Genomic DNA, 12,408 nt, shown 5'->3' on the forward strand with positions numbered 1-12,408 from the left:
CTATCTACAGAAAAGCACTGCAAAAAAAGGAACTATGATTATTTCCTATTACAACTACTATTTAACAAGCTTTTGATTTACAACACTTTTTGGGGTCTTCTCTGTTTGTTGATACTAACCAGGTCTTCTGCCCAGGTGATTGTTTTCAACTGAATGAAAATAAAGTTTCACCAAATTTCTGCAGATAAGAGTCATGACAGTTCAGATGCCAGAAAAAGGACAGTGGCTAACAGATCTGCATGCATGACTTGGAGAGAAGTAATAAATGGGTGAGAAACTTCTAATACATTTGCAGTTTGTACAGATGACTGTGATAACCTCTTGCTATGCCATATGGAGGCCCTGACTAACAGCCAGGGGCCTTAAATTACATTGAAATTGATTCCTATGCTGCAGCTTTCAGCTGTAAATGATGTCAAAAGACTATGGGCTTAAAATTAAAATTAATAGAAATATATAAAAGCAAATGAGCTCTATATCTAAGGTAATAATATGCATCATCACTGAAGCCCTATGCCAGTTATTGCCAGCCGGCTATCAGCTACATTGCCTTTTTTAAATTAATATAGACATCAGGTTGTGTACAGAATTCTCCCTTTCAATCCACACATATTACATAACGATATTAAATTACAGTACATAATTGGTTAAACATTACTCTTTAAAATTTCTTGAATCTTGTAGCTGATCTTAAATACTGCATGTACTCTATTAAATACAAGCTCACCCAAGAGACATAAACTGACTGAAGCCAGGAAATTCTAAATGAAGGCTCAAGCTGACATTTTGTCCCTAACCTGTGTAACTGTGTTTCCTCATAGCTACTAAGAGTGCATGTCCTAATAGTGTTTCTTTCTTTATTTGTACAAGTAATGTTATTGCAGCAGTCAGAGGTTTCATTTAAGAAAGCAGGATACATAAACTACCTTGAAACTTGGCCTGTGGTGGAAAGACATAGGTATAGAGTCACTCCTTCTTGTTCTGCTTTTTTATCTATTTTTGGATTCAATGAAAAGACAAAAAAGTCAAGAAAAGATAAGCATTTAATTAAATTCCCAAACTTCTTCCAATTTGTGATTTAATAAATTCAGCCAGATTGCAATGGCATTATTTTAACCGCATCTCTTGAACTGCTATTGTCAAAATAAATCTGAAAACAATGAAGCTATAGTAAACAAAAACAAAAAATAAAAACTCAACAGTCATAAGGGAAGAGAAAGAAACTCTGCAAATAATATATGGCCTTATACCCCAGAGACAGCAGAAAAAAGAATTCTTATCCATAATGTTGAAAAGTAAACTGTTAAACACCACCGCCTTTTTACAGTCAATTGTACTTTCTGTGTATGTTTCCTAAGAGTACACATTTCTGTGTCTGGCTCAGTGGTACGCTAACAACGGAACATCAAAGAGAGGTAGACTCTGGACAGATACAGTATCAAAATTACTGTAACTCAAAAAATACATCATTAGTTCTCAGAAGCAGGGTTCATTGACAGTGAGTCATAAAAAGTGATTAGCTGCTATTTAATAACAGGAACTAATAAAGATACATAAAGCAAACTAGGTTTCATCACATTCACTCTACCACCAAGTGCCTGCACAACTTTGGGCAAATCGGAGTCTTAGGGCTTGATTTTGTCCATCTGTTAAATAGTATAGTCTTAGCTATGCCTTATGGCTAGATTGGTAGAAGAACCCTCAGTCTGCAGACAGATGTAAACCAATGAAGATAAACAAAACTCCAAGTTATAGTTCAAAAGCCTTTATCTGTAGCTGTTCTCAGCAACAAAATTAGGCTAAAACTTTGATATAAAGTCAAAATATGTTACAGCAGGTGGCTGATCCCAGGGGCTTCCATAAGACAGTTTTTGAGTAATTAGGGTATTCAGAACAAGATGAGACATCATCTGCATTGATGAGTCCTGAGCAGACCCATTAACCCACAAAGTGCAATTAGAATGCGGGGCGCTCATTGCTGCTATGTGTGGCTTGAATATGACTTAGCTGAAATCTGGAAGAAGCATGTCTGTATTTCTGTGGGGCTGTGCTTGTAAGTAAATTCCTTCAATACCGTGGTAGGAAACTCACTGTGCTTAGACTTCACAGCTTCAACTTCTGCCAGTGTGGGATCTCTGCACCATATTGCACTTACCAATGGTGTACCCACGAAACAGTTGTTTAAAGCCACCAGAGGTCTTTAAGTAATCTGAGAGGTTACTACATACAGTTAGCACCTTACAGCCAAATTCAAAGTCTGAGCTGCTTTTAAAGCATGGGAGTCGATCAATTTTGTTAGTCTTATTTTTCTTCCGTAATATAAAGTTACATAATTTGGTCCTTTGGTTGAAGGTTCATTCAATTATCTAAACAAAAATTCTCTTAGCACTGTAAATCCATTTGCACATGTTTCTCTTTCTTCAACCTGTGCTTTAAGTCTCAACAGATTCAGTTAAATCTAGGAAAATGGAAAAAGACTGTCTTTCTCAACAGGAAAAAATTCTTCCTGGTAATGAGATTATTATGGCTTACAGATTGCCATCATGACACATATTGGCTGCTCCTCCACTGCAAGTATCCCAGTCAAATCTCTGTGCCGCTAACAATAATACACCTCTCAAAATGCCTTGGGCTAGGAACACATTGCTAGTGCATTTCAGGTAACGTAAATAATGCACTTCCATTTGTTTTGTAAAATGTCAGCTCAAACTTGGCTGGTCCTTTTTCAGATTCAGTCTTAATCTTTTTATGAAAGACAGCAACAAACAATTCTGCAAACCTGAAAAGGCATTTTTGGCAAACACAGTATTTGAAAGACAATAATCTTCTCTCCCCTCTTTACTAGCAAAACAAGTCACATTACATTTGACTAAATCTCTGTTGTTAGAAAGTGTTATTTGAAAATTCAAGATGCTTTTTTTCAACTTTTCATTCTAATTTTTCATTTTGAAATTTAGCTATATTTCGCTTAAGAGGGAGAAAAAAACAGCCAAGAACAAAAAGCTTTAGTCTGAATCACTGGGGTTTCTTTCCTGTTTTGATAATCCCCACCACCACCCAAAACAACTTTCCCATCCAGCCATGAAATCAAAAATATCAAGTATTCACAAGTAGTTGGCTTACTTCTCTATCCTACTCCTGTTCTCAGCAATTTTGTATGACAAAGGCATTTGAAAAAGAACTGAGAAACAAATGCAAACCCCCTTAACTGCTGGAATCAATAAAATGCTCTGAAGTCTTTAAAGAAATTAATTACCCATTGCTTGAATATTTTAAACTAAAATGATCGTGACAACAATTAATGCGCAAGAAAGATCAAACCTACAGTGGAACAGATTTGGAAAACAGACATGGAGTTCTTGATCGCATTTAACTTTTATGATGCCCTACTGCTCCACATAGCAGAGCGTCAATGAATGCTCACAAGTATTTACTAGGGTATGCACATTTCTTGCTCACTCTTTCTTTCACTCAGCTCCATCTATCACACTACCCAGTCCAATTCATCTCTGAATTTTTTGGAGACATTTTGTTTTTTCCTTCTGAACAGCTTTATTGAACAAAGGCATCATAATATAAGTATGCATCCCTTCCTGATATTTATTCCCTTTCATCCATTTCAACGAGGTCCAACAAAATAACCCTTTATATTTGCCCTAAATCTGGAAAAATGGTTGAACATACTCTTGTTGTTTTTGGCTGAAGACCTCGTTAGCTGCTAGATGCCTTTTTCCTGCTAAAGGAAAGAGTTTCCCAAATGGATCAAGGTAGAAGGTTTATCCAAGATTAAAAGCCTAAATTTGAAAACATAGCTTTGTGTTGTCCACAGACAGACTAAGTTCCGAAAGACACCAAAAAGGCAGAGCTGTTTAGGACTTTTACAAAACCCACTTTAAGTATCCTATGAAATCACTGTAGAGAGACCAGAATTATTTAAAAAGGATTATTTATTAAACATATTTCTTTACAAAGTACAATCAATGGTTTGCATTAAATTTTGGGGTTTGGTATTTGCCTGTATGTACACAAAAGCTTATAACAGAAATTGTGTCTTGATTTTATATATGGGACACAATACTGAGTTACCTTCATATTTTGATTTCTACCAACATAAACAGTTGATAATAACTTTCAGCTTATCTGCTGTTATTTTTAAACTGAAGATGAAGCAACAACATTTCTGCAGAGTGTCAGTATTTATCAATGTACTCAATTATGACAAAGTAGAAATGAATAATCCTTTGGGAAGTTTCCACCAAGCATGAGTGGAACATGACACTTTTTGGCAGGTTACTGGACTATCCTTATGATCCTAAAAATCATTTTTTGCAGTTATAAGATAAGAAGAATTGAGGAGCTAGGTAAGTTTAATAATACCCTATTAGCAGCAGTTGATAGTAAATGCAACATAAGGTTTGTTTTGTCTGTCATACAAGGACGTGTCCTAGCAGACACTGTTGTATTGTTCTCTAATTGAACAAAAGTATCTGCATGTATTGTATGTCTTTGGAAAAACAAAACAAAAATAAAGAGACAAAAAGCCATTTACTGTCATGAGTGAATATTGCCATCAGCTAATATGAATGCATTGCTAAAATTAGTGAAGACAGGAAAATGCTGTAAGGTAAATATATACAGAGTTAAAATACATTTCTTATCCACTAGATAGTGATTTTGTGGCACTGTGGTTTTCAGAATATAACGTCTGTTGAGAGCAATGTAATTTTCAGTGCAAGCTAAAGCAAAAATACCTGCCCGCTGTCATAAACATGACAAACAAATCTGGAATGTTCAAAGTAAGTTTGTCTTCCACTTCTCCACTCTTGAGGCACCTTTAAGACATGGCACTTAGTGTAAACCATCTAAAAATCAAGAAAAGCAGACACAATAAGCCTGAATTTTCCGTAACAACTTTAAAAATCACTGCCGGAGTCACTTGCATACGTAAACGATGCCTGTGTAAGGCTTGCCAGCAAAGCATCTTTCCTGAGAACGGAGCTGGGACACTCTCTGTGTATCATAAGTGTGCGTGCTCAGAGCTGTGATCACTGTCGTGGCTGTCGTCGTTCGCTAGTGAGTCCCCCGTGTGCTGGAGACCTGCTGCGCCAATGCCGGAGAGCTCGGAGGGGAGCAGCGTGCCCTTTTTCACATTCACCAGTTCCTTCTCCCGGGCTGCTGCCCCTTGCTGGCCCCCTTTTACCCGCTTCCACTTCATTCGTCTGTTCTGGAACCAAACTTTTACCTTCACGGAAGAAAGACAAAACAGGAAAGTAAAGGTAGGGTCATTGAAGGTAATAATGATCTTTCTAGCTGTAGCACAGCACTTAAGTTTTTTCTTTTTTTTAACGTGCAACATGCTGCCTTTCTGTCTGTATGGTAAAAAGCTTAGCCAGCCTTCCCTGAGGAGCAGGCGATCCAGTTTTGGATAGGGCGTGAACCCTGGGATGTGAGGATAATGACGGCAAAGGAGGGAAAGGGGTTACCGCACAAAGGCAGCGGGGCTATCTGCAGCAGATAGCGCCGCAGGAAGATCTCAGCGTCCTTTAGAAAACTTTAAAATACTCTTGAAAAACGTATTAATGCCATTTCACAGGCAAAATACACAGAAACAGAGGCAAAATGGTACCCATCAAGGGACTGTGCAGAAGAACCTACCTCTCGTGTAACAGAGGGCCCAGTCTGCTGGCAGGGACCCATACTGCTGCCCCTGCTGCTTATAGTGCTATTAATTACCCTTCAAAGAAGGGTATTTACTTTGGAAAGGAACTTGCACTGAAAAGTTTGGACTGCTTTCTGCCCATTTGTTTCTGTAAACTGGTGGTAAGTTTCAGGTGGAGCATTTTAAAAGCTCTTTTTTTTTTTTTTTTTAACTTGCTGAAGTATCTGAAAGAGCTTTTCTTACCATCAAAACTTACAACTTCCCTGTCTATTTCACAGATGTATTTGAATTATTCTAGTTGCCTGATGCTCGATTCTACTACATTTAGCCATAGACCCTGGTCAAATTTTTCAGACAAATAAATACCCCCAAAGCCAGAAGGCAAGGCATTTATAAATTTGAGTCAAAATCAAAAAATAATTTCAGATGAGAATGGAAAAAAAATTCATAGCATGGAATGTTAAAAATGTATCTGTATTTAAGTTACATTAAACCCCAAGATTTCACTCCAGCTGAAACTCATTTCCCCTCCTCCCCTTCTCTGTATAGAAGGGGGGGGGGGGGAGTAAACCTACATTATTTGCACAGTTCTAAAGTACCAGCACTGCAAACCACAAGGAATATTTTCAATAGCCAAAAGAAAAGAAAAAAAAATATTATCGTAACATCTGTCAAATATATTAGACCAGATTAAAGGCTAATTTCAAATCAACTTAAAATATTGTCACTGAAAACAGTATGAATAGAATATTGTTGGGTTTGATCCATTTAGAGTTAATGTTGCTAAAAAATCCCGTGCATGTGTGTCTGTGCAGCTCTTCACATGAAGGTTCCACAGAAAAATAAACAATATCTGCAACATTTCACTTGGAAAGAAAGCAAGAAAGCTTGCAATGTCAGTGTATCCTCTGCTGCATTTAGCAGAATGTGTTTCAGAGTTTTAAAAGAAACAGCAAGGAACAGGCACAGCAGGACATATTGTACAACATGAGTAATAGAGCCACAAAAATGCTGTTTTGCTGAATCTGTCTTCTACATCCAGGAAACATAGCAGTTTAACCTTTACTATCACTTTGAATTTTACACTAGAATTTTACTACAATTGAACTGATAGTTAACGTCACTATCTGTATGTACATATGTGGGAATGAAGAGAGGCACAATTATTTTTTTATACTCTATATTCCTGTTAAAGCCAATGTGAGCTGTTAAAGCCAATCACTTGGGAACAGAGCAAAATGATTGCAGGTTAGTTAAGAGCTCCAAAACACAGCACATCCTTTCCTATAGTCAACTCATCAGAGCCAAAGAATCTGGCTTGTAAAATGAAATTCGTGTTAAGGGGAAGGTATTTATTACTGGCTGCTGTGATGTTGGGAATTGTGATACTCGGGTCACATATCAGAGGTGACCATAGAAACAGTGTCTTCAAAAGTGTACAGCATTAGTACAGCATTGTCAGCTTTCTGGGGGAAGTTAAGATGTCATTTTGTTTATTTTTGGCTTTTTAAGACAATGAAGTTTCTCGTATAAAAGACACTACTATACTGGTGCTAGACAGTGCAGTAGATGCAACTGCAGTCATAATCTAAACATCAAAAATAATAGACTTTGGATTCAACCCGGTACCATAGAATATTATCACTTTTCTTCTGAAATAAGGGAGCAGAGAATTTTATTTGATAAGAAGTGACAGGCTTGGAGTGATGTTTAAAAGAGCTAAGCAATTCTCCAGATATCTTTATGTCCTTGAAAATTTGTGGAATAAGTCACAGCATTAAAAGCCTAAAACAAAATAACGTACACAAAAAGTTGTTTCAACAAACATAACAGCGATGCAGTTGAAGCAAAAATTTCAATGCATGACCTGGATTCAACTCACTTTAACTTACTGGAACAGGAGAGACCCAGGCAAACCACCTTCCAGATGCATCCATTTCATTTTTGGATACTTGAGAAACTGAAGCTAATACTCCTACTGTCATTGTCAGAAGCTGTTCTGGCTGGGACAGACGTGAGCAGTGATTGCTGCCCGGCTCCTGATGTAGGTGCTCATTTCTGTTCTCCTCTCACAGAAAGAGCTAAACTCTCACTTGACTTTTTTTACTCCAATTCAATAAATTATTCTTTTTTGGTTTCCATTTGTTCTTACAATATTTTGTTGCTGCTGCTTTTTATAATTCAGGTCACTTCACAAAACCACAGTTGAGAGCAGTCTCTCTCCTTGAGCATTAAACCCAGGAGAACTGAGTGGCACCAGCTTCCAGGTAATGAGTAGCTGAGGACAGGCTGGGGAGTACCTCTTCATTCAGATCATCTACCCTCAGACTAGCTTCTCCAACCATGCCCTGAAATGCCTCCACCAGGGGTGACTCTAGGTCAGTGTCAGTATTAATTGATACAAAACAATTAAAGAACAGTGATTTCCCTTTTCAAGAATAAGCACAAGACACATTTATAAATTCCTGAGAGGATCCAGCATTCAACGCTATGTCTGCACATGACCGACTGTCTGGGAAACATGACATTTAAGGGAAGTAGGGCTAAAAGGACTCCAGCTACCTCTGTGTCCACTCTCTTGAGTGTAGGGGAAAGACAGTAACCTAACCCCGGTGCTCCCATAGGAGAATATACACTACTGACTGGCATACAGCCTGTCAGGCTTCCCATAAAGCGAAAATAACAACAATTTAAAAAAGAAAAAGAAAAGGTAAAAAAAAAGCTTTAGGCTTTTTTATTAATGACTTCAAATAATCTGCATCTGATTTACTCAGAGAATATCAAATAAGAAATTTCTTTATGTAGTATGTCAAAGATTATTTTCAAAAACCAGAAATCAATTATAGTGAAGTTTGTTATTGAAAATACCATGCATTTATTTTGATGTCTTTGGTGCGTTAATGTACAGAGGGACCCTTATATGAGGGAATACGTTAGGTATTTTTTATATAATGTCCTGCATTAGAAAGTACTGAAATCCACTTTTGACCTGATCCAAAGTACACTAATGTCAGTGTGAGCTTTTCCATCGAGTTCAACGGACTCTGGATGAAGTCTTTAATGCTCATGTGCTAATAATATGAGACTGATCCTTCACTTGTTATTTCCTCTAGAGATCAAATTCAGATACTGGAATTCTGAACTTCCTTTGGAGATGTAAAGTCAGTTATGGAGGGTATAGCTGTTACTGATATGTGATCCATCCGTATTTCAGTAATGGGAAGGAAGTGAAGCAAACTTTGTGTGAAGTACTTCAGAGTGTCAGTTTATCTGGATTCTTGGAAACCTGTGTTTTTCAAATGCACTACTCATTTGAAACTTACAGGTGTTGCACAAAACGTGCATCAGAACAAAACACCCTGAGAAACAAAAAGGAGAGAGGAGAAAGAAAGAGGAGAGAGAACGAAAGAAAGAGAGAAAGACCAAGAGTGAGAGAAAGGAGAGGATGACTGAAAGAAAAATAAAGAAAAATTAAAATAAAAATAAAGGAGAGAGAAAAAGCACTTACTGAAGTGAACGTGAAAAACTCTTGAACTTTTTTCCAGTAAAAGAACTAGGTTGTGCCATTTGCATTTATATCCTTTTAAAGTAGTTTAAAGAGCTACTATGACAAACGTGATACTGTAGGTTTTATGAACCTTTTTATGCTGTTTTTCAAGACTAAGTTAGCTGAGAGTGACCTCCCAGAATCAGGTCCTGATGGCCTATTATTTATTAAAATGCACTCCCTTTTCTCCACCCTCTGACTAGCACAACTTAACTGTATAGAGCAAGCATATGTATGTACGGAAAACAAAGGAAGTGGAGGGAAATGAACTGTATTAAAGATGATGGTAGCATTAACAGCTGTTTCTAAATCAGCACTTATGAGCCAGTCTATTGAGCACATCTGCTTACTGGCACGAAAGCACAGTTTATTTTCCCTTAGTCAACAAGTTGTTTAGCATCTGCATCTCCACATCTGATGATTGGACTGTTACTTAAGATACAAGTAAATGATTTCACATTGCGCATCTCCTGATGTACAAAAGAAATGTTTTTTCTGTGACCAGTTTGTTTTAAGGTCTACTCTGTAGGAATCACGGGAGGACATTCAAAACAAGGGGGTTGACATTGTTAGTGTCTACATTACAAAAGTAATCATTATATACTTATGTTATATAGGTCCTTAGTAGGCTTAAGGGCTACATCAACTGCTGTCTTGCATGTACGTCTTTAATAGAACTTCGTGATGTGGACATAACGCATCCAAATGAGCATCTATCACCTAAACTTCTGATTTAATACTCTTTCTTCAACAGAGCTCTTCAGTCACATTGAGAATAGTTTTCAGTTACATTAAGAATAGTTGACTTCTGCCATGCTCTGTAAAATGCAGATACTTCCTTTCGACATGGGATTTTAGCATTCTGTACTTATGGAGAAAAACTAAACAGATACCTTCCGTAATTAATGAGTATTTCTTAATAAAGACATTCTTGTCTGAAAAATGAAAGCATGACTGAATTCAAACTACCTTAGTTGCACCGTCTGCTGTCTTTCTTCTTTTAGGAAAAAAAGACATTTATCTTTAGAAAAGCTTTTTTATGAAATGAAAGATCCTTTCCTAAATTTAGGTTTTCTATTCCAGGTTTTAGTGGCATGAGTCCCAAACAAGATTAAAATTTGAGGCCTGATATCTCGCAAACCTTAAAAATTAGAAACAAGAGCACTGTGCCAATTGAAACTGTTATTTTGCTATAAGGGATGCATATTTCGAAGTATGAGTCTTTGAAGTCAGTATCCTAAATTCCATGTTTTATTATACCTAAATGATGTGTCAGGAAGACCACATCACCAAGACTTTTAGGCATTCTGCCCCTGGTCAGCCATTGTCCATTTTCTTTTATTATTTATTTTTTAATCTGTCAGTTTACTTTCCTCTAATGCAGACAACCATATGGATAACAAAAAATAACCCTGACTTTTCAAAATAAAAAAAATTGAAAAATTTACTTCTCAACTTTCTTTGGCTCTGAAAACGTTCCTGTTATTTTTAGATAGTACACTTACACTGCCAAGTTTGACTCTCTTTAAAACTCCTGAACTTCACAGAAATCGCTGGTGTTATACAGCTGAAATTTACCTTTTTTGCATATATATAGTATTTTCATGATAATTTATTCAAAAAACTTATAAAAGCAAATAGGAATGTAAAACCAGGAAAGTTTCTTTTCCTGTTCTAGACTATGAATAAATATAAGGGTTGGAAGAATCAAATCTATTAGTTTAAAATATTTCCAGAAATGGTAGTCAGAGAGTAAGTTAAGGTAGTTTTACTTAATTAAACTTATTTTCTTCCTTCTATGATTTAAAGGAATTCCAATCTCTATTCCAAAAAAACCCTCTTAAAAATAGCTCAATTGGAGAAAATTAACTTTTCTTTGGAAATTAATGAGTGGTACCAGAACCTCCTGATTAAAATTGCTTAAGTCACCTGCTCACTGATTTAAAGCAATCTGCTCCGTGTTATGTTACAGGACTTTGCACTGAATGTGCACAAGTACTTTGCAGCAGCTGTTGAGAAAAAGGGGAGGTTTTGGCAGGTGCACAAAGGACAGCTGGAGCTTTTGGCACCCAGGAAGGTGTAGGAGGGAGTTCTGGTTTTTCATTACATAAAAGTCAGTTGAGGTTTGGGTACTGCTTAGGTGATACATTCTCCTTTCTACCTCCCACATTTAGACAGGAATGGAATAGACATTATATTTCCGAGGAGAGCAGTGATAGGAGTATTTCATTCCAGCTTCAGAAGTCTTTGAGAGCACTCAGTTTACCTCCCTCTACTCCATCCAAAGAACTGCCTCCTTCTTGACCAGTGATTTTCAAAATTGATTTCATGATCAAACAGCTAACCCTCCCTATTCAAAACCTTTCTTAACTAGGCTTCAGGGTTAACATACCTTAAGCAGAATGGGACACACTATTTCAGGTTCTTTCCTCCTACTGTCTTGTTGTACATAATCTAAGAGAGTACTTTTTATAAAATTAGTCTCTTTTGTCCAGAGGTAAAGAAAGGCAATCTGTGGGGCTGCTGCTAGAACTCCCTCGACCACATTCTCCTATATTATATCTTTTTAAGTGTCTACCTTCATCCAATTTCTTTGCATTTATATAGAAATCTACAAAAGGAACACATGGTGGAAAACTAATTTGTGGGAAAGATTGCCTTTAGCTAAACTTTGACTCTTTGTATAGGCATTTACCTACACGAATTACTCACATGTAGGGCATTTGATTTAATGAGAAAAAAATTCTAAAATACATCATTCTGCACCCATTTTGCACAGGTCAACTGAGTGTGAAAGTTAAAAGGTAGTGGGTAATCAAGACTGGCTTTTGGCTGAGTATGTTGATGCTTTTTTCTGCTACTAATTTAGTATGAAGAAAGGCAAATGTCAAGAAGCGGGACTCAGCAGAAAGCAACCTCTGACTACCGGCCCATGACAATCTTCTAGAGCTCTATGGCTATGGAAGCCATCTCCTTGCCCAAGTAAGAAGCACCCTCATTTGTATTCACTTAAAACAGTTCCACAGTTTATGACTTCAAATCTGGAGGGGCCTTTTTGCCTTCCAAAACGAGCCAGTCCTGAGTCATTTGATGGTAAGCTAGCCTCAAATCAACATCCACTTTTAAAGCTAGTAAGCCTCAAGAAGCTGCAGCTGTTTTCAGCAGAGTCTGCCTTGAGGAGAAGAAACTAGTGAAACCAAGA

General features: G+C 37.1%; 1 protein-coding gene across 1 annotated transcript in view; it reads right to left on the reverse strand.

Moving 5' to 3' along the window:
- Positions 1-3,929: 3,929 nt before the first annotated feature.
- MEOX2 (mesenchyme homeobox 2) overlaps positions 3,930-12,408 on the reverse strand; it is a 52,921-nt gene continuing 44,442 nt past the window's right edge. Inside the window, exon 3 of the mRNA XM_059818481.1 lies at positions 3,930-5,242. Within this exon, the coding sequence (XP_059674464.1) occupies positions 5,018-5,242 (225 nt within the window). The 3' untranslated portion in view covers positions 3,930-5,017. The remainder of the gene's footprint in view (positions 5,243-12,408) is intronic.

Source organism: Gavia stellata, chromosome 6 (genome assembly GCF_030936135.1).
Source record: "Gavia stellata isolate bGavSte3 chromosome 6, bGavSte3.hap2, whole genome shotgun sequence".
In the NCBI taxonomy this organism is placed as follows: Eukaryota; Metazoa; Chordata; class Aves; order Gaviiformes; family Gaviidae; genus Gavia; species Gavia stellata.